The following is a 22997-nucleotide window of genomic DNA, read 5'->3' on the forward strand; positions in this document are numbered from 1 at the left end:
CCAGAGATCGTTGATGGTATTATGGGGAAGGCTATAAGAGGAAATTTGAAACACGCTAAAAATAGCATAAAGGTGTGACACAAAGATCGCAGAAAATGAAACACGTGCATCTGCTCTCGACTCAGGATGATGTGGATCACCTGTATTTCTTTAATGTACACTTTGATATTTAGTTCTTGGATGAAATAGCATACATTTTATCCTTCTCTGAATTCTGTATTTCTCTTTCAGACTTGGATTGGAGGACTTAAAGAGTCTTTTCTTTTCCTTATCCAATATTTGAATATATGTATTTTATATATTTGACATAATGTGTCAATAATCTTTGATATGAAACTGGCATTTAATATTTCAGCTCTCACTTCATTAAGGATATTTTAATTATCCCAGACCAATGGAAGGGAATTTATAAACATCTGTGCTTCGTTTAAGAGCCCAAATTTGCCTCTTAAACTTCAAAGCTGTAAAGCTGATTTTATCCAGGTTCAGTTGTCTGGTCTCTCAAAGAGCACTGGAACCAGCATTAATTGGGCCAAGCCTCTAGCCCGCAGTCCCATGTCCAGCAGACCCCGCTCATCCACGATGGACACAGCCTCGAACAGCCTGGTCTTGCTCACGTGAATGAAACTGATGCTGCTGCTGAGCATCACGGAGCCAGGAGCAGGATGGCAGTGGTTGGGGTTGGTGGGTCGGGCAGAAGGCCCACGTCCACAGCACGTGTGACTGCCCAAGTCACAACTGGTCCTTCGCTTTCTCCTCCCGGTGGGTGACCAGGGACTACCTTATTAATAATGCAGCTTCAAAGCACGAGCATGGCCATTTTCAAAGCAATCAAAGACATGACTCATACTGGCAAGCAACGCAATTTTAGCCTCCTGAATTTCTCCAAAATAAGACTATAAGGTATTTGTCAAAAATTACCTTAGGTTCCTAAAGCCCAGATCAGAAATATCCATCATTTGCTGCAGTCAAACGATCCTTACCAACTTTCTGATGCTCTCCAGAAAGCTGAAAAGCTCATCTCTATGCTCATGAGTGTGGGCAGCAACAGTAAAGAGAGAAAAGGGTGGCTCTGGGACCCACAGTAGGTTTGCAACCTGTCTCAAACTTTCTCCCATGCATTGCCCTTAACACACCCCTGCAAAACCAACCTGGAAAGCATCAGCATTTATTCTCCAGCTGCTGCCTCAGCTGGCACTGAGGCCAGTCAGCATGATGCTAGCATCAACAGCCTCTGGACCGTGACTGTGGAGAGCATCAGCGGTACCTGCAGTGAGCGGACCTGAGCAGACCCCCGAGAGCAGCTCCCCACACCATCACCAAGACTCAGAACCCACAGAGGGGCAGCTGCTGTGGGACCACCATCCCCATCACCTGCTAAGAACCGGAGCTGGTTCCTCACTCGCAGCTCTCCATCCCCAGAGCCTCCGCCACAGTCATCTTCATCGTCGCAGTCTCCGCTCTCCTCCTCCTCCTCTGGGGTTTTTCCTGGAGCTTTTCGGTGGGGCAAAGCCATCCCTTTGAGCAGCTGAAAGACATGAGGTGCCACAGTCATTCAACAGCTTCCCTCCACCCCCCCTACTGCTTCATCCCACGCTCGCAGAGAGATCAGGTGACAAGAGGGGGACAGGGCTCAGTGGAGACAGGATGGGGGGACAGGACTCCATCACACTCCTCATGCCAAAGCAATGACAAGCTCAGCTTCATTCATGGACAAAGCTGCAGACAAAACCTCAATGGAAGAAACAAAAGGAGGAGGAAAAACCACACTGAGTAATTCTGCCCCTTGGCTTCTGCCCAGCAAGCATCACATGAGCTGGAGTGCGTCCAGCCAGCTCTTCAAGACCCCAGTGCCACCAAAGCTCTGGTGTCGGCTGCAAAATACGTGTTCAAAGACGGGGCAAAAACCAGCAGCAAGAGGAGACTCTGTTCAGGGATTCACACTACTTTCAGGGACTATCTCCCATCTGAGAAGTAACACACATGAAAGGAAACAGCAGATCTCTTGGGTCCATATCGTGGCCCACAAAAATAACCTAAAAATCTCATTCCTCACCCTGGAAGTGAAGGGGATGCTCGTCAAAGTTTTTGGGATAGCCAAGCAACACAGCAAAAGGATCTTTTAAAGGATGTTTAGTTAAAAGTCCTAACTAACAGTGACAGGTTGCGCATCCCCGAGACAGGGACCCGAATGGTTCCGCTGAGCACAGGTCAGGATTGCTTTCCGAACACAGGTGGGAGACCCTCATGCTGCCCCTTCACAGCACGCGGAGGGATTAGACACGTTTTAAGCTCTTGGCTTCCTCTTCCCACCGACTTTTCTGATTTTGCTGTTGCTGAAAGCAGCCAGCTATTTCATCATAAACTCAGATCCACTTTGAAAAAAGTATGAGTCAGCTGGTTAATATATGCCGAAAATTTCTATCATTACCACTCTGCTGTTAAAAGCCTTCTTGAATTTAATCCCAGCACTAAAAAAAAAAAAGAAAAGGATAAGTAACTGAGAAGATATTACAAAATGGGAGCTTTCCGCATACTTCAGGGGTTTAGTTAGTTCCATCTATTGCAGCAATATGCATGCCTTTCAAGGCATTTTTTAATATCTGGAATCTAGATTATATTTTTAAACTATCAAGGTAGCCTTAGAAAACAGTTTCTAAAATATTTAGCTGCTGAAGTTTATACAGCCTTGCAGGAATGCTTTCGGCATCTGGCTTGCTCTGTCCACGGCAATGTCCACATACCTTAGTGTTTATATTAGAGGAGCATAACGTAATGAAAAACAAATGGCTGGATGTGAGACCCCTTTGGGTTTCCCAGCTGCATCAAACAACACAGCAACCCTCACCTTGGCACGTCCACAAGCCTTGCCTGGCGTGACAGCCGTACTGGGTTCCGCATCCACGATAGGAAGCAAAACCCAGCCCATCTCCCCGAAATTCAGGGGATGTGTTTCCATGGCCTTCAACAGGCTCTGGCTTAGACTGGTTAAGTTCACTTTTCAGGAATTTTATTGTATTTAGACATTTATAGGCCTTTCCCAGAATATGGCATAAACACAAAAAAGCAACAAATAAACAAAAAAAGGCAAATGCAGCTGGGGGCAGCACGAGGAAGACCTCGCACAGGAACCCAACACGCTGACCGCTCAAGCCTTTACACCATCACTTGTCTTGCTCTGCTCCAAACGAAGCCCACAGCTAACAGCGGTCCTCAGCACAGAGTCTATCAGCTCGAGGTGGAAGGAGGGTCTCCCGCACACAGCAGCTAATTACAGCACACACCAGTTCAAACCCATTGCCCCAGTGCACCACTGCTAAAAGCCCAGCCCATCATGGTGGAAGGGGACCGCAACATGGTGGAAGGGGACCGGAGGCAGGATGCTCACTCCGCTGCATCCGAGGCACCAAGCAAGCCAGACAGGACCCACTGCGCAGCTCAGCAGCACAACTTGCATTACTTACCCAAAACAGCAGAGGAACTTTCTGGCAGAACCAAGCTTTGGGATATTTTCAGATTTAATAAGCTCAGCAGGGGGCAGGGGAAAATCAGGACTTTTCAGTCGTGTGTTTTCAAACATTAAAATGACTGAGCATTTCTTGTATTACTACTTTTTTTCTTGACGTGCCATAAATTAGCAGCTTAATTTCTTTGCCTTTGTAGCCACAATAAAACAGGAACTTTCTGAGAAACACTGCACAGGCCCTGACTTTGGATCGAGTGAACGTGACATCCCTGTGCCATGCTGCTCATTTCTTTTCCAGGACAAAAGCTCCATCCTTGTTGACACACTCGCCAGCTGCTGAGAACCACAGGGAAGTTCAATGTGTTCAGTTTTGCAGCTGGCAGTGGAGAAATGAAGCCCGTGACACAAAACCTACTGGCACCACTAGCAGGAGACCTGACACAGGGTGAAAATCCCACCCCACTCGTGCATCCAGGCCCAGAAATGCTGTTGGATGCCTCAGCTTTGGCTGAAACAGCAGCCACAGTCCCAGTCATTGACCATTACACAACCTCCCCTACGGTCTGCACACTTTATGAAATTATATTTGGTGGACTGAACATAGATTCTCCATCCTTAAATAGCAAGCAGAGTTGACTGTACCCTAACATTACTGCTTATTCATGTCCTGTGGTTTAAAGTCTATGGTAAGAGACAGGAAAATACATAGTCTGGCAATCGCTAAAGTAGTATGTAACAGTGAAACAGCTTTAACTTAATCACAATTCATCCAGCTGTAAGAGTTTACAGTTGTACCTACTCTTCTTTGCTAAGCCATAATGGTAAAAATACTGTATAATGTACCTGATGTAAACTAGAGCACTAAGTGGGGAGTCCACGCACACGCAGGCATCTCTGAAGTGTCTGCAGGGCATTCATCTTCCATCTGCACAACCATCATGGCAAGAAACTTCCTTTGCTCCTGACTACAAGCTCCAACTGCTCAGACCTGCATCGGTTTTATTTCCAATCTCATCCCTTTTAAACCGTGACCCTCTGGACGGGTAGGGCGGGCAGCGCTGCGGTACCTCTGCTGCCGCACCAGCCGCTGGGGCATCGGCACGAGGGATGCTGAGCAGCCCCGGCTGGTCTCCGTACACATCTTGGTCGTTTGGCTTGTCTTGTGGTCTCCTTACAGCTTAAAAAACAAGGCAGATGGGAACGGCGTGCTGAGCCTTTCTGCAAGGAAAGTTCCCCAGGGCATCCCAGCATGATTTACACAATTATTCATAACCATACAGTGACCAGACAAAAACAGATGCAGCAACATGGGGTAATGACTCAGCTGGATTTGGACGGGCCACCGTATGTTGAAATCTTTATAACTCCTCATTCTTTACAACCACTTTACTCAGAGCTCACCAGCCCACCAGCCCACTGAGCCACCTGGTCTTGTTTTTCCAATTTTAACATAAACACTGAGAGCTGCAACATACTTTTTATCATTAATCTCCCGTCTCTGAAAAGAAATCAGTATTGTGTTTCTTGGACTGTAGTTTAATAGCTGTTTTCTTCTTTCAGAAACTACGCCCATGGTATTGCAAATACCAATGTGAGCAATGCCCAGAATTGTGCCCACAAATTCAAATAAAATATCACCAGTGAGCTACTAGCACCGTGCTCCTTTAGGGCAAAAATCATCCCTTTCAACATACTTCAAAAATATGTAAAGAGAACAGCCAAAGAGATTATTAAGGGGAATAGAAGACTTTTAGAAAAACATTTAATTCCTTCATGAGTTCAGGGGAGAAGTCTGATTGATATTTGTAATCTTTCGGTGGACAGAGCTGTCATTTAATTTAGCTTGCATGACTGAAAGAATTTAATAAAAGTGTTCCATAGAGTTTTGCTGAAATTCTTCGCATGTTTTTAGTAAGCCTCTGGAATACGATCAAACCTAAAAAGCTGGAGAGGACAGAGACTGAACTTGCAGCTAAAATAATATTCAGAATTGTAATATATGCTTAATAATCAAGTATTCACATCCAGCAGAAAAAGTGCCTGAGTGCAGAAACTCCTCTGGATCCCCAGCCGTGTCCATGTGCTGCTTGGCATCATGAAGGGGACCCTGGGAACTCAACCCCGCAGTGAAAAACAGCCCCTGGCTCTGCCAGAAACCTCCCAAAACTCAACCAAACCCACCAGCTTACGACTGTCTGCAAAACCTGGGATGCCTTTCTCCAGGAGCCTCAGTACAAAAAACTTTTGGGAGGAGCAAAGGTGTTATTTCCCCTTGCATCGTGCCAGCTGCCTGCTCCAGCCACGCATTTTCAGGTACCCAACACAGATGCCGCCACACTTCCCACACAACTCCCAAGATTCCCAATAGGTCAGGTTTTTCTATTTTAAATTCCAGCTTGCTGAAAACATTGTTTTGGGGGGAGAAAAACTAGATCTTATGGCCAATCCTGGCCTTGAAATCTGCAATACCGAATAATTTATGGGTGGCTTTTAAATCAGGGCAGCATCATGGGAAACGTGCAGATTTTCACACGATACTGTTCCCTGTTAACAGCTCATTACAATGTACAGAAGTATATTCCCATTATGAAATACAGCTGGGGTTGTTTTGCTTACGAAGGTCATTATCTGATCACAAGCAAGAATCAGGGAAAGGAACCCATTTTAAAAGGCTGAAGTTGTGGACTTTTTGAAAACTCATGTGTTTTGAATTTTGTGGCCTGATCATACACAAGCATGCAACAGGAGAATCGATTCTCTCCGCTTCCTCTGCTTATTAGCCCTGGAAATAGCATGGAAAAAATTATCTTTTATTAGCAAATACTTTCTTTATTATTTAACCAACCCTCATCTTGAGATTCGCTGGTGCCCTCCACTCCACTTTCCTATTTCCCAGCTCTGTTCAGTTTATCCTTTCTGCGGACAGGGGCCTCGGTGGCACCGGAGCGTGCACCAGCAGAAACTCAACAAACATCAACAGCAGCATTTTCAGTTGCTTCTTTCCAGGCTCTAGAGAGCCCTCCCCATCTTGGGCGGCAACAAAATGCAATGCGCACATTACAGAAAAACTCAATGTTCCCTGGCACCAAACGCCAAACACCATTTAAAAAGAAGGATATTTAAAAATTTTAAAAGTATCTGTAAATACCAGCATCTGTACTTCTGTCTTGCAAGAGTGAACACGCATGCATATGCACGGGGGCAGGTATCACTGCCCTTCCAGCCACATGGACAAAAGAGCCTGTTTTGGCAGGAGGACACCCAAACTGGTTTACTTACAGCCCTTCCAGTTAGATGCACCTTGGCAGCACAGATGTGGCAGAGAAGAAACCTGTTCCTAATTGTACTCCTATTTCAAGCTCAGCACAACAAGGAGCGATCGCTAATCAAATGTTAATAAAGTAGAAGCAGATTTTGGAGCTGGAAAAGTAATTTTCAGTGCTTGGAAAAACAACAAGTTGTGCATGTCAGCTGTTTTATCAGCTGCTCTGAAAGCAAATTCTGCACTTCCCCATGCTGCCTGCTTCGAGATGTCGCAGGTTTTGCCCTGCTGATGCCATATCCAGCAGATCAAGACCCAGGCAGCACTTTCTGCCTGCTCTGGGCAGGGTGGGCAAGGGATGGTGCTGGGATGCCCTCCCCATGCACCGCTCCTGGGTCACTCCTGATTTGGGGCTCCACACCAACACACGGTGACGGGTGCCAAAAGGGGTGAACCATAGCTCTGAGTTTATATTGTGCCTCTTTACCTGCAAAAATGTTTTAGTCTTTACTTCTAGCACTAAAAATGCCATCCCCTGGAACAGGAAAAATCCCTACCATGCATCACTCGGGGTCTACCGGCACAGCAGGACCCCCTTTACTGTCTTCACAGGCTCCAGAGGAGATGCTCTCAGCTGCCAGTAAATCAGTTTTCCTGGTCATTCTCCTGATAGCACAAAGAAGCCGGTGACAGCAGTGAATTATTGGCAAAAGGGTGGCCCTACTTTATGGATCATCAGCCTAATTCCAGATTAGCTATGAAAACTGACAACATCCCTATGGGTAAAGGAAGACAGATAAAGACCCCTAAGTGCTGGCAGTAATTAAAATGGGTCCACACTGGACAGTAAATCTCTGTCGGCAGCAGAAGGGGCTGCCAAGCCGTTATGGATTGCTCTGGTTTGGTGAGGGCAGGCTGATGCCCGGGACAGGATGCTCCTGTGCACGCAGAGGTTAAGCCCTTGCTGGCACCAGGGCAGGCAGAGGGACCAGCTCCCGCCTGCTCTCCCCCAGGCAGGGGAGGTGTTACTTCCCCCAACCCGAACAAATGCTCATTCATCACAGGGCACATGCGAAAAAGAGATTACTCAGGCTTTACGATCAGCTCATTCACCTTATATCCAGTTCCTTCCCCTTCCACCCTGCAGCTATTTATGGCTTGTTTTTGTGCGGTAGGAAGGAACAGGACGATGTAGGTGCCGAGCAGGGCTACGGAGTCCAGCCCAGCCTGCTGGTGACCTGGGCAGTCCCCGTCTGCTTCTGGCCTGTCCCCTGAGCCCTGCATTGATGCTGATGCTGGAGAAATGCTGCTTTTCTCTTTGCGAGCTGCCACAGCTCCTTCTCCTCCTTCACAATTCTGAGACCAGTGGTCCTTCAGCAGCCCTTCCTGCACACCACCATCCACCTCCGCCAAACACAGACATCCCTCAAACTCCAGAAACCCATCATTAAACCAGTCATTGAACACGTAGTTGGAGCAGGCAGTAGATGATTCCTTCAGCACCTTGCAGGAGTCTGCCTGGACCTTTTCCTGCCAGGATCGGACAGACTCCCACGAGCTACCACTTCTCTAGAAGTGACGTAGGAGTGGAGCTATTTGCCGCAAACAGCCCCTTCCAGCTCTTCTTTGCTTTGCCTGGACTGACCTGCAACATTTCCTCAGTCCCAGTCTCTGCCACAGGGCCCATAACTGTTCCAGATCTGGCACTACTCATACCGGAGCAACTCCTGAGGATGTCTGGTGCATGACCCAGAAAACCTGTACCTTGAGAAAGGGGAGCAGAATGCCACGTTAATCCCATGGGGCACTTTTAAAGCTGCGTCAGGGCAAGATGAATATACCAGCAAGAGCTGGTATTTCAAGATTGCTTGGGCTTTCAGAATGCCTGGAAGAACTAAAAAAGAGAGCTGTCCTCACCAGGCACATAACCACCCACACCTGTCTAGGGTGGAAAAGGCTCCACAAAGATGCTCCCTTCCTTGCTACCTGTAAGGGCTGCCTGCCTCAGCCCCTCCCCACACCACTTCTTCACTGGCTTTGTATCCCTGTTCCTTCTTCCCACAGAGTTTCTCAGTATCTTACCAGTAGCCCCAGCTGCCTTCCCTTCTCCCTTCCACCCACTCTGCATCACTAGACAGGAGAACCTGGACCAATTTCTCCACCTGTCAAGCAGCCACCCCTCAGGGGGCTGGCAACTGAGTGAAGTTGTGTGGGAGCCTACATGGGCCAGGACCCATCACTGCTATGATCCATATTTTCCATATTTTGTTTAGTTATGTTGGAGCAGAATCCCACTCTGCCATCCAAACACCGCTCAGGAAGGCCCAAAGCACACGTCACCGGAAGATAAAACATGAGACAACAAGCAAAGCAGGAGCACAAGGAACAAGACGACAACATGAGTAGAGGTGAAGCAATCAACCACCTCATCGCCATCACGTCCTTCAGACGTCTGAGCAGGGATGGCCTGGAAGAAAGGTGCCCTAGATGCAAGAGAATCTAGGAGGACATGTAGGTATCACACCACCTTGAACTGTACGCTAGAAAAGCCCCACGTTTCTGTAGAGGGGGACCAGCGTGCCCAAGGCAAGGTGGGCAGCCACGAGCGGGTCCCCGCAGCTTCCTCGCCGCCCAGCTCAGCCCAGCCCACATGGAAGCGGCTGGGAGATTTCCTCTTGGCTCAGGCTCCAGCACACGTGGCTGCTCTCCGGCTGTCAGCAACGTCTGCTGGGGCTGCCTGCAAGACAAACATCTCGTCCTTGGCACCAGGTAGGAAAAGGCAAGCCGAGAGCTGTGCCGGAAGGATTTTCTTCCCCCCTTCTCCTTCTGCCACACAAATAAGAGGCAAATCTCTGTCCTGGCCACTTCCCTGTTGCCCTAAATGCTCCCAGCGGAGAACATAATCTCAAATCACGTATTTTTGTGCAAAATGTTGTCTTGTACAGAAGTTTCTGCCAGAACACCAGCCCTGGTCACCCTTGCCTCACCCTGCCCTCCCTGGGGGCTGCTCCTTCTAGCTTTACTTTTGCATTCCCTTCACCCCAGGGCACTGGAAGCCCAAAAAGAAACGGCAAGCAGTTCTGCTGAATGTCCCCAGCCCCACAGAGCTGTCACAGGGGACTGAGCAACTGCCTCATAGGCCAGTTACCACCGGTCATACAAGATGACCCCAGCGCAGGGCTGATGACCAAGCTGTTGATTTCAGCAGAGACTTAAATCAAACAGGAGGAGGAGGACTCCACGGCTAACACCCCCAAACCCGTTAGCTAGGGAGCAGCCTGTCTACCCTCCCTGGGGACCCGCTCACCACCGCACTGGGACAGGTTGTGCCTAGTGGAGCCCGGGATGCGCTCCTTGGGAGCTGAAGGGGTTGGTAGCCTCCAGCATCCCATGGCCACCGCTCTGTCCTGCGTGGAGAATGGAGTGGGGGGCCCGCAGGCAGGACAGGGCTGGTGCTGCTGGGGAAGGCGCCCAGCTGGAGCAGGGAGCCCCGAGCCCCAAGCCTGGCTGCCACAAGTATTTACGCACTTCACATTAAACAGGCATTCAACTGAGACAAACCAGACCAGAAATAATCCCAGGAATGGGGTCTCTCCAGCCTCCGAGGTCCCTAATTAACGGCTGATGGCTGGGCTGGCTCCTGGGCAAGGTCACAGCTCTCTGCATTCAGAGCGTGGCTGCTGTAAAACCTAAAGAGGAGAAAATTTAACTTCATGGACACAGCTTTTCCAGTATCGATATCAGCACCGAGGATGGGTCTACAAACAGGATAAGGAAACATCCAGGCTGCAGCACAGGCACCACGGATACAACGGGGTGCAACTCATCCCCGACACTGAACGTCTCCCACAGAAACAGACCCTGCAAGGCTCAGGCCCCCTGAGCTGCAGGCAGGAGGAGCCCTGCCCGGGCTGGTTCTCCCACAGAGATGCACAGCCACAAACCGAGCAGCTGAAGCAACTCAGCATTTAAATGAGGTTCAAAGCTGGTGACTTTATACCCTCCCCCAGAGAGACCCAACACTCACAGAGGAAGCCCTGAATGCACCTACACAAGCCTCACCCTCAGCATGTAGGAGCTTATGTGCTGCACAAAAAGGTCAGTAAACTCCTTCCTCGCTCGTGGGCAAGAGGCATTCCGAGGGTCCTGCCAAACAGAAAAAGGTCTTCCTGCCCATCACGGTACTTCTTGATGGCTCAAACACCATCCTCTGCCAGCTGCCTCCCCCATCCCCTGCTGACCATGCTGCACAAGTCATCATCTTCTTACATGTGTCCTCAGAAAGGCCAGCCAAGCACATTTTCTTCTTTTAAGTATCATTCCCTCGCAGTACAGTCGAGCGAGGCCATAGGCAATAAATACTGCTGCAACCTAAACTTCCCTGTTTGCTTGCAGGTTTTTCGGTGCTGCAAGGGCCATCTCTCGCAGCACGTGCTCCAAAAGCAAGAGCACTAAAAGGCAGCCCAGCCTTTGCCATGTCAAAACCAAGGTAAGAAGTTTAACGAGCAACAGCATTAACTGAGAGAGTCCTCCTGAGCCGTAGGGGTTTTTGACACCTGCCCCAATGCAGACAGGTCACAGCAGTCTCACTGACTGGGGACCGGGTTAGCCAGCACAGAGACCTGCCTAATTACAGACATCTGCTTCGTCAGCAGGTATAACAAAAGGAGTGAGATTGCAAATTATTCATTACCTAAAACGTACAAAACCTTTTGCACCTTCTGGCAGCAGCACAGCTTGCTTAGAGGAGAGCTGCAGCAGTCTGTGCCAGCTGCTGCCTCCATGGAGGTGGGGTAGAGCATCAGGAGAGGTCCCAGGAGCAGCTTCAGCTTCTCACCAAGCCAAGCCAGTGCTTTAAAAAACGGGACCACCCTTTCCCAGAGCCGGATTGCTGGGTGGGGTGTAGATCTGATGCCTCTCCTACTTCAGACCAGAAAATCTCTGGTAACATTTCTGGTAAGAGCGAACTTCTGTAGACAGAGGATGAACTGCTTCAGCTGGCTAATGTCTTTCTGCACACAACAGTAAGACACCTCACATGGCCCTTTTAATCAAAGGGATGCCAAACCAGCAAGTGCTTCCAGTTCCTTCAATACAAGATACACACAAACACATAGCAGCCGAGCAGACAGCACCTGGAAGGCCTCCTCCGCTACCCATCCGCAGCTGGTGTCATGGACCAGATACACGTTAATGCCTTCAGGAGAAAAAAAATGCCCTAAGTGAGCCTTGTTCCCAGTGCAGACAGAGTGGTTGGTGAAGTGGCAGAATTGCACTGGGAAAATCCCTACTCTGACCTTCCCAGCACATGGAGCAGCGAGGAATGGAGCAGGAATCTCAAAGGCATCCCAGCTCACAGCAACACTGCTGCACACCCTGCCATGGCTGGGCACAACGGTCCCGAAACAAACCGCAGGGATGCGTGACAGACCTCCCACCAGAGCTGGCCCTCCCTGCCCACGGCAGGTCTGACAGCGCTGTTTCTTCCTCCCTTCCTGAGAACATCATCACTAGGTGGTTACATGATGTCAGGCTGGAACCAAAAGTAACGTTATCGTTAACGAAGCTTTTTCTCAGGAACAAAAGCAACCAGATTTGTTCCCTGGCAAAAAAAACACAGGTTACCTTCCAGGTCTGCTAATGAAGATTAGCACCCTGAATCTCAGTCCCCTCTCAGTCTGGACCACACTTCAAAAACCTTGACATTAAGTCAAATTTTGGAGAAAAACACATAAATGAGAAACCTACCAATCATCCCACTAACACCAGAGTCAGCTGCATGCTCGCTTTGTTACTGGGACCATCAGGGAGGACACCCCCCAGGACATCTAGTGATTAAATTACCAGCCTGAGTCACAGCACAAGAGGACACTTGATACAATTAACAAGGCCCAGAATAACTGTAATTAACTGTTAAATTGGTATCAATGGCTCCACTTACACCATGTTTTGCTGCACAAGGATTCCTCCAGGTTTGCTTCCTCCACAACAGGATAAACTCCAGCACTGGTACAGGATATCTGGTGTTTGTTTTAAAGCACCGCTGTGCATCAGCTGCATGTTATGGACACAAAAGCAAATGAAGCCCCTTTAATGGTATTTTTTTTCCAGCTGATTTCCACAGCATTGTTCGGAAGCTGGTCCCTGCAGGACACACCTGAGGCACCTGCCTCCCTGCAGGAGCTGAGGCCACAGGGGCAAAGTTGAATCCCTTCTCATGAATAAGACTGCAGCAACCAGGGAATTTTAGGGAAGAAGAGTGATAAAAATGCTATTTATGTCACCCAGAGGTTATGAACGCCAGACAATAAACTGGTGTGGAAACCAGCCAAAACTGCCACCCATCCAAGCTCAGCCCCAGCAGCTCTTGCTGAGGAAAGCAAGGAGCCAGATTCACTCCCCAGGAAAGCTTTGCTGCTCCTATCGCCTCAACTGAGCTGAACATCTTTTCCGATACTAGTGGTGAAGCACCACGGATGTATAAAGCAACCCCTGCCAAGGCAAGTGGGATTAGCAAAAAGTAAGCTCAAGCGAGATGTTCCTTTTTCATACCGATAAAGGAGATCTACAGCTTCACACGAGAACACATCTTTCCCGGTCCTCTCCTGTGTGTTCCTGAAATTCACTGCCATCGGAAGGACAATGGAAAGCAGGAAGGGACAGGAAACAGTGAATCTTGTCTCAAGAAATGACAGCTCTTCAGTCCCATTATTTACCAAAAAAAGGGGCACGTGGCCATGGAGCAAAGGATTTGGGTGCTCTGAGGAAGACCCCACAATGAATTAGCTTCTCCAAAACCTGGCGGATACAAAGACTTTGAATATTGATGGGCATTTTGGCACTACCTTCAATAAAAACAGCCGGTCAGCCACAGACAGGCTTAGCCAGGTTTACACAGCACACAGGAGATGCTCAGCACAACTCAAGTTCCGTAGTCACTGAGCAGTACCAGAAACGTGCCTATTTACCACCCTTCCCTTGCTGAAAATGGGAAATAGCTCACATTCCACAGCACGGGTACCAGCACAGGCACCCCTCACACCCCCCTGCACGGTGCGAGCCTGCGGGTAAAACAGCCAAGCAACTTCAGCAACACAGCCCAGATTACTCCTCTGTTTAAAAACACGCGTGCAAACACACCGGCTCCAATTAATCTCCGGCCGTTAAAGGAAACCCATTTCGGCTGACTTGTGGCCACAGTGTTCCCACAACAAACCCGATAAAGCCGGGATGTTTGCAGATAGGGTGCCAGCGGGCGATAGCTGGCGTGGGCAAACACCAGCTCTTACTGAGGAGGCGAAGGAGGGCTCTGGGTTTAAAAAGCAACCCGACAGTGAGATACATTCAAATTTAATTACGTTCTCGTTAGAAAGGGTCACACTTCCCCTGATTTAACTGGCCCTGGCAAAATCTTGTAATTGCCGCTTGCATATGGAGTCAGCGAGCATTTACCCGGCGCGTTAACAAGAGCCGAGGCACGGCTCAGAAGGACGAAGGATTTAGTTTTTAAATACCAGGCCTAGACTTGGTGGAGCTATAGATTATTTTGTGCAGTAAAAGAAGAATTAGCTGATCCATTCCAAAATGCATTTATCATTAAAATAAAAATCTTCTGTCATTTTATTTAATAGCCTTAGTAAGAAATAATTGCAATGTCTGGTTGCTTTCAACAACATGTGGTTTTAATATTTTAATTGTTACAAACTGTTTAATAATGTTCAACAAAAGGCGTGTCCAAGTAATTATTGTGTTTATTAACATTTCTTTTGAGGACCTGATAAATTATATTACACATATACAGCACTTCAGACATTGTAGCGTTAACTTATTAAAAGTGGAAAATTAGCCAAAAGCGACTTGTTTTGGTGCAATTTAAATATTGTATTTTCAAGTGATAAGCGTCGTGCGTCACATTATTTAACAATCTGGCAGTTTGTGCATTTTTCTAATTATTACGCCGCTTCATCTGGTCAGGAAATTAAAATACAGTGGGAATAATAAACTCGCAAAGCCTAGCAGGCCGCAGAGAAATGCTCTTCCACCAAATCTGTCAAAGTCACGGATTTTTCTGCAGGGGAAATATATTCCTGAAAACTCCCCAGGGTCTCCCATAATAAACTTAATGGCTTTCCCCGCATCGAGCCGCTGGGGACAGGGTGCGAGGCAGCTCCCCGGGAGCCCCCGCCTGCCCCAGAGGCACGGGCAGCCACCCCCTGCCCCCTGCCCGGGGACCCCTCGTGCAGACAGCCCCTCGGCAGGTCCCCCGGTGGCACATCCCACCCTTCGCCGCCCCCAGCATCGTCCCCGCGCGCTGGGCTCAGCCCCTCTTCGCCGGTCCCCCACACTCCACCATACTCCGTATTTTGAGCAAAGGGGATGAGAGAGACCCGGGCGCAAGGGCACGGCGCTGTTCCCAGGCCTATTTTGTTTACATTTGATTCAATCAAGTTGTGGCCTTTTGGCCTCTTTCCAAATTAACTTCTGGGTGACCTCCGCCATGCCCTCTCCCAGCAGCCGGGACGCAGGGAAACAGCCCATTAAACCTACAAACAAATATAGGGCACATTGCTTGATCAAACCAGCTTCAAACATGGCTATTTAACCACCAGGGCATGCTTTTTTGCAAACTTCAAGTCTATTTTGTCTTTGGTCATTCGCACCTCTGGGCCTCTTTTTTTTTTTTTTTTTTTTTTTTCCCCTTTCCAGCTAGAGCTCCACGTTTTACTGCCTCGTAAAACTTCTAAATTTTGTTCTCATCCTCCTGTAAACCCCATGAAGAGCCATGCAAGGCTCTTTCACACGGGGCTTGCCACAGGAACTGGGTCTTTACACCGAGCACGTGAAGAAAGGCAGCAAGATCCTGCTTGGGGGAACAGCTGTAATACTCTAAGAAATTCTGCGTTCCCCTTATTTCCAAGGAAATAAATCAAGGCGGGTTTCTCAGGGTCTGTGAAAACATATTGCCTGGATTTTGATCCCCAAAGGGTTTATTTTTTCAAGAGCTTATATGGGAGTTAGATTTCTGGCTAGAGAATATGCAATATGATAAAAACACAGTCCCTATACGGGGCAATAAATTACAGATTGTTTGATGTGGAAACCAAAGAACTGTCAAGCTCCAGTATATCTGAAATATTCTAAATGAGCCCTTAACTCGAGTGTCTGGAAATGTACAATATGTTTCCAGGCCCTTCAATCTTGTAAAGACACATGTCCCCCAGTTAAGTTTCCTTTTATGGATTTTATTATTCATTTTTGGTGGGGGTTTTCCTCTTTCTTCTTGCAAAATTACGCTCTTCCTCCTAGAGATGGTCCTATAATAAACCCCAGGATTCGTCTAAGTATAAAAAGGGATTGGGACCGTGCACAAGCTTAAACAGGCAAGTGCAGTAAGGATGGTGTAAAGCATCGATTGCCACCTTGTCGGAGCCCCGTAAGCACTGCAGAGAGCACACAAGTCACCTCGGGACAGGGAGTGACAGAAGGGAAGACCAAGACATCGGCTGAGCTGGTACCCACAGTGTCTCCATCCCTGCTGCATCCTCACACCACCATCACCCAGGTAAGCTCTCCAGAGCCTTTCTTGGAAAAGGAGGATCGACAGCAGGTCACCAGCGTGGCAGAGCATGCAGGACATGGGACACCACAGCTCCCGCCTCCATGCATATCTATTAAAACTTGAAGCTCATCCCCATCTGCCAGCCATCCAAATGTCCCCATGGTGGGAGGAAAATGGAGTGACCAGAGGAAATAGCTCACCTTGCAGACTGCTTTTTGCCTAGGGATGCTACCAAGTCACAAAAAAACCTGAGCAAGACCTTGTGCTGACACTGAATAACCTTTCCGTTTCAATAGTTTCACATGTGGGATGAGTGAAAACCCTTCTAGCTAGAAACAGACCCCATCCACTCTGGGAAATAAAAGTTAGGAACCAATTCCAACTCATTTTCCTGAAGGTGACCCTTGGCCTCCCAGCTGAGATAACAATGCTAATATTTATGGATGGGCTGTTCATGCCTCTGGGCACACAGCAAAAATAACTTAAATCAAAACTTGGTAGACATCGAACAGAACTGGGAGGGGGAAAAAAAATTCCTTACTTCCAACACAGCAACAATAAACCATCTCACCCACCGATGCACGAAAAAATAGCACCACCCACAATCACACATTTGGGTGAAACAAAAATGGTCTGGAGTCTTGCTGTGGTGAGTAGGCACCACTGAGGGGGACTCATCCCGAAAGGTCTGACTTGAGACAGCACACCACCTGGGCAGCCAAGCTTTACTCATTTATTTAGTTTAGCTTGATAAAAGATGCTTGAACCAAACTAATACAACCTGGCAAATTTTTACATCCCCTTCTCTCTGGGTTAGGTATCCTGTACTCCTTTCAGCCCCCATGGATGTTGTTCTAATGTACAAACCCCATCCTTATCTCAAACTGCAGAAGTTTGATGAGAATTTCTCACATATATATATATGTGCACAGTTACCCAGATTCTGTTTGAGAAGACATGAACTAACAAGAGAACACTATTTCTGCACACACACACACACTCACCAAACCCAAGCAAGCTCAAAAACGTGGTGTACTGCTGAAAGAACACATGTCTTTCAACAGCATGAGCAGTCTGGAATAAATTGAAGCCAAGTCATCGGCAAATTACAGGCATTAGCAAAAAACTACAAGCAAAAAGCTGTGGAATGCTCCAAGAATTGCTCCAACTAGCATGGTTCCTGAGTCTACCCACATCCAGAAAATCCAGGCCGCATCTCTAACACAACACAGAGGGAGGAAGTCATCACACGGTACTAGATGCACAATTTACTGTAGTCACATGGGGAATCCAGTTCACAGCTCTGAGCACTACACTCCAAAAGATGCTCCCTTCTCCGAAACCCTTAAAAGCCACTGTTGGCTTAAGCTTGGTGGATAAGGAGATTTTCACACACCCCCAGCCCAGGAGTCCCCACTGCTTCCCAGATCTGAAGCCAACACCTGAAAAACACAACTGTAATTCATCCAGAGCTGCTGCTCCTTCCACATTTCCTACTCTTTGGCATTCAAGATGCATTCCAGATGTGAAGGAGAGTGCAAAACTTTGGTAGGCCAAGAAAATAAGTGTATGGTGAGCTCTGACACCCCAAATCCCAAATTTAAGTAACCTGCACAGTTTTTTTCCCGGTATATAAGCCACTTACATAGACTACAGACCCTCTGCAAGAATAGTTAGGTTTATAAATAATCTTCACAGATCACTTCCTATTTTCTCCTGATTTTATTCTCAATTCCCCTTCTTTCTCAAACACAACTTTAGAACTTTACCTGCTCCCCATAACACGTCCCAGTCTGACACTGCAAGCCACAGAGGGGATGCACTGCAAAAGATCACGACTGCGCCGGCCGTATCCACCCCCTTACCACTACTTTTCTCCGAGCAGCAGCTGACAAAGACACTCTGCTGCTGCAAACAGCTGAGTTCAGCCTGGCCATGTTTACCCAGGGTCTCTTGTTCCACAGATCTCGGCTCCTCAGCAGCCTGAACTGTTCAGCAGAGACCTAACTTGACCCAATCTGGCAGCCAGCATTTCACAACCACTTTATGTCAGCAGTTTCAAGTACACTAATAACCATGTTTTGTTCAGTGTGACTTTCTCACTGTGAATGGCAAAATATCATTATCACCTGCAGGTTGAAGCCTGCCCTCTACCCCATTTAATAGGGAGCTGATTATGCTATTCCCCCCCCCCCCTTTTAATAATTATGGGCTGTTGGCAGATGGCACGGTGAGGCATGGGAAGGCAGAGCGGGCTGCGCTGCCGCTGCCCACATCAGCTCCCGTGTGGTGGGCTGCTCCCAGGGACCCCGAACCCCTCGCTGCATCCCGCTCCCAGACAGCACCTAATGAGGCGTGCCTGCATCGCAGGGCACGGGGGTTAAACTGGGAGCTGCTATGAAAACAGTCCCTGGCAGTCATGGGAGCAGGAAAGCAGAGGTTAGCAGAAAAGTCGCTAAGCCAGCAACTCCAGGCAGAGCAGCCCTTGCAGCCCACCCGGCCGGGAAGCAAAGCTGGGCTTAACCCCAGGAACCCGCCGCTGCCCAAAGCCTCGTGCCAGAGCGACCCTGAACAAGGTCCCCACTGGTAAGAACTCTCTTGGAGAGACTGGGCAGCTCAGCTCTATTAACAGACAGCATCACCACTCAAGTACTTGCCCTGCAAGGTCCCAGTCCTGTGTCCCTGAAAAGCTGAGAGGTCCAAGCTATCAGCTTACTGTAAAACGTTCCCTCTCTGAGTTTACTCAACGACATGGAAAGGAGAGCAGAGTCCAGAGCCGGACCCCAGACTGGCTGGCCCAAGGGAACACCACCGAAGAGCTCTGGGAAGTTAACAATTGCAAGCTGAATGCCGCGCGGAGGTGCCACCTAATGCCTTGGCAGCGGTGGGGCTTGTTCACAGACCTAACTTGGCCTGACACGATGGGGAGAGACAAGATACTGCTTGTCCCAGCATAGATGCCAGCTCTGAGATTGTGGGAGGGAAGCTTCCTCCAACAGTGAAAAGGGTCTCATCTAGCTCTGCCATTTCCCCATTCAACAGTAACTTGCTCCAGTAGTGACTGGGAGTGGATGTCCAGGGAGATACAGCAAAGAAAGAGGTGACCCTCTCTGCCAGCCACAAGCAATGCCAAAGGGGACTCCTCTGACCAGAGGGGACATCAGGCACGTGCCACATAATCCCCGTGCTCAGGGACACCACAGCAGTCCCATCTTTCTTCATCCTTCACCGTGCAGGGGACGGATGCCCAGCAGATGCACGCTGCAGGACTGCATCCACGCATCGCCCGGGCAGAGGCTGAGCCCTGGAGGGCTGCAACGCGCGTGCCCTGCAGCTCCCTACACCCACAGAGCACCGCACCAGCGTGCACGAGTGAGGACCTGCCACACGTGCCCTGTGAGCCCAGCACCGTGCAGGGCTGAGGTGGCACTGACTCCACACTCAGCTGCTGAAGACGGAGATGCCCCAGGTTGTCTGGCTGAGCCCAAAAGAAAGTGTGGGGGAGGCCAAACTGATTTGGAAACCACCCACTCTGGAGCCATCCCTGCTGGCATGCCTGCAACTAACCTGGTTGATGTGTTTCAGCTTGTCAATAATCTGGCTGATCACTGGCTCGGGACCTTTCATCTTCACCTCATGGTTGCCAGGCTGAGCTTTTGCTCCGTTCCTTGTGATCTGGGGACTGTACCTGTGGGAGCGAGAACAGAGGAGACCACAATGTGATAGGCTAATAGACAGGAGATCTTTAAAGTTCAGTACAAACAAAAGAAATCCCAAGATAAGCACCATCCCCTTCCAAAACAGAGAGCGCAAGACAGTTAATAATGGCAAAGAAAAGGCAGAAGATTTCCATAAACATTTCTGCTCTGCCTTTGCAAACCAGCAAGATGATGTACTTGTATCACTTGAGGACAATGAAGTCCTTTCCAGTCCATTAGTAACCAAGGAAGACATTAAACAGCATACAACAGAGATAAACATTTTCACATAACTTGCACCCAAGAGTCCTAAAAAAGCTGGCTCAGAAATTCTGGCTTGCTCATGTTTGTTTAAAATAAATCTTGGCAGACCACAGAGACTCCAGTACAAGAGCAGTAGTGTTGTGCCCACAGCCAAAAAAAAAAAAAAAGTGAGTGGGATGACCCAGTTAACTGCAAGCTGATTAGCATAATATCAACCCCCTTGCAAAATAATTACTATCACTGATGTGTGATTTCAATAATAAAGAATTAAAGAATCAGAATATAATTAATGCTGTCAACATTGCTAATGGAAAATAGGTGTTGTCAAACAATCCTGATTTCAGTCTTTGATGAGATCCAGCCTGGGGGATCAAAGTAACTGCTTAGACAGAACATACCTTGACTTTGGTACGGTGCTGGGCTCCGCACCACACGATACCTCAATTTACATGGGTACTGGGCAAGACAGTAAAGCACCCGTAGAGCACACTAAGAGCTGGTGGAGAGATCTCCAGACGCAGGTCTCCACAGGGACCCTCACACAGCTGTCACGGCAGCTCTGCAGAGGAGGGCGGCCAAGTCTGCGCTCAGCTTTTTCATCAGCAATTAGGAAAGAAATATAACTTCACTACTGCAAAAATTATGGAATGGCAGAGTTTATCAGAGCAATAAAAGTGAGGAGGGACAGAGGGATCACTGCATGCTTGCCTTTGGAGGAACACGTTTCTACACCCAGCACCTGGGCAACAGCTCGTGACGCTCAGGACGTGAGACAAGCATATCTGCACCAACCTCAAACTTGGCTTCAGGACCAGAGCAAGCGGCTGCTGCCACCGACTGCTGGCAGCCACGGCAGTGGCACAGAGCACACTGGTGCCTTCTCGAGCTGTGGGTTGTTGGAATTCATCACAGCCCCAGTGATGGGGTACGCTACAAGCACAAACCAAGTCCTCATCTCCAAGAGCTGACAGCCCCAGCACATGCTGCCAAATGCCAGCACAGCCTACGAAATTGAGATCGCTGAGATAACGCCAAGCATCAGTCTGCTCTACTCGACGTACGACTGTTGTTCCAGTGCCGTGGGTAAACATGATGAATATTCCTTTCTTTCCTTTCTGCGACTCATCTCCTACACATCGTGTCCTTACCCAGCTCCCAGCACCAGCCCCAGCAACTGCCTCCCTGTCTGCCAGCTCCCTGCTTCCCTGCCCACTAATCTTTCATCCCCAGGCTGCCGGGCGAGCTCAGGCGATGACATTTGGCCCATTTCACAGAGGCTTTGGGAAGTGGGACTTCAGCAGGGATTTACAGGAGGGGAGGGAGATGGGAGGGATGGTGGGGCCAGCTCAGAGAGGATGTTTGCTAGGAGAGAAAGGCATGGGGACACTCAGCCACGACAGCTGTTGGGGCACACTGAGGGTTTTGGGGGTACACAGGGGGCTGGCCCCACTTCAACTCTAAATTAGGAATGAGACTCACTCAGACGTGTGGGGATGCAAAGGCAACCCTGGATTTTTACTGGTGCAGCAGGAATCTGCCCTGACCTGAAACGTTCGCATCATTTAGAATGCAGGACTGAGGCTGATTTGCACTCCGAGGCTTTTTCAGAGCAGGAGCTGTACATCCAGGAGCGCTCTGCATCCCCAGCCCGGTCCCCAGCGCTGGGCACTCCCCATACAGGTGAGGGCTGATGACCCCATGAGATGCTTCATAAAGATGACAGATGAAGATGAGAGAAAGGAGGTGTTTGTGCCTCTAACAGAACGGCACATGCCTGCATATATTCCTGTTACCAGATATAAAGAGCTTGTGCAAGTACAGGAGAAGCATCGCTGCAAAGCAGAGACATCAACTTGGGTCTCGCAAGCCCCACCAGCTCCTCAGCACCGGGGCAGCTGCCTGCCCACCCTGCAGGGCTCCAGCTGCAGCACCGTGCTGCTCAGGCGTGAGGGACTGACCCCAACAGCTCTGTTCTCCACCCAGACACCTGTCCCCATGCCGAGGCCTCCCATTAGGACTCAACATTTTGCAGAACATGTGCTTTTTTTTTTTTTTACTTTTTAATAGTTGCATTACCCTGGGAAGTACAAAACACAGCTACACCTGAGACACAATAGCTCCCAGTTCAGAAAAGCACTTAGACGTGCAATTAGAGGCTTGTTGTAGGCTGAAAGCTAAGGAACTGGGAGAAGTGGAGCCAGAGAGCGCCAGGCGGGATGGCAGCTTGCAGCAGCCGGTAGCCAGGAGAAGGTCTGGCCTCCTGGCAGGGATGGGAGGCAGGACCACATGCTCCGAGCACCATCTCGTGGGAAGACACTGCTGCCGCAAGCACAGACCTGCCTGGCTCTGCAGATGCTTGGGCTTAACTTTTTGCAGGGGAGTAAGGCATTGGGAGCAGTGAACTCTGTCACACAGTCACTTAAAGCCACCGTGCCAACCCCACAAACACATCTAGCGACGGAACGTAAGCATCCACAAGACCCATGGCTTTTTAGGTGCCGAAGAAATTACCGTTTTCAGTGTTCGCTGTAAATTTAATCTAAAACACTCTTCCGAACTTTAAAGTACATGGCTGAAAAGTCCCGTGTGGTTTAAAAGATTTAACTAGCAGGATAAATCTCGCACAAGCAAGAGCAGAACCTAGCCCATTTGATGTACACCAAAATTAATACAATCTCTCTCCTAAATAGTTTTATACAGAGAAACTCAAATAGCTTGGGTTTGCATGGGTGAAACTCCTTCTGAAAT

At 48.8% G+C, this 22997-nt stretch overlaps 1 protein-coding gene across 1 annotated transcript in view; it reads right to left on the reverse strand.

Moving 5' to 3' along the window:
* Positions 1 to 22997, reverse strand: part of GPC3 (glypican 3) — a 154970-nt gene that overhangs the window by 26583 nt on the left and 105390 nt on the right. Inside the window, exons 6-7 of the mRNA XM_037408503.1 lie at positions 19855 to 19975; positions 1375 to 1528 (exon numbers count right to left, since the gene is read on the reverse strand). Of these exons, the coding sequence (XP_037264400.1) occupies positions 1375 to 1528; positions 19855 to 19975 (275 nt within the window). The remainder of the gene's footprint in view (positions 1 to 1374; positions 1529 to 19854; positions 19976 to 22997) is intronic.

This window comes from Falco rusticolus, chromosome 14, assembly GCF_015220075.1.
Source record: "Falco rusticolus isolate bFalRus1 chromosome 14, bFalRus1.pri, whole genome shotgun sequence".
In the NCBI taxonomy this organism is placed as follows: domain Eukaryota; kingdom Metazoa; phylum Chordata; class Aves; order Falconiformes; family Falconidae; genus Falco; species Falco rusticolus.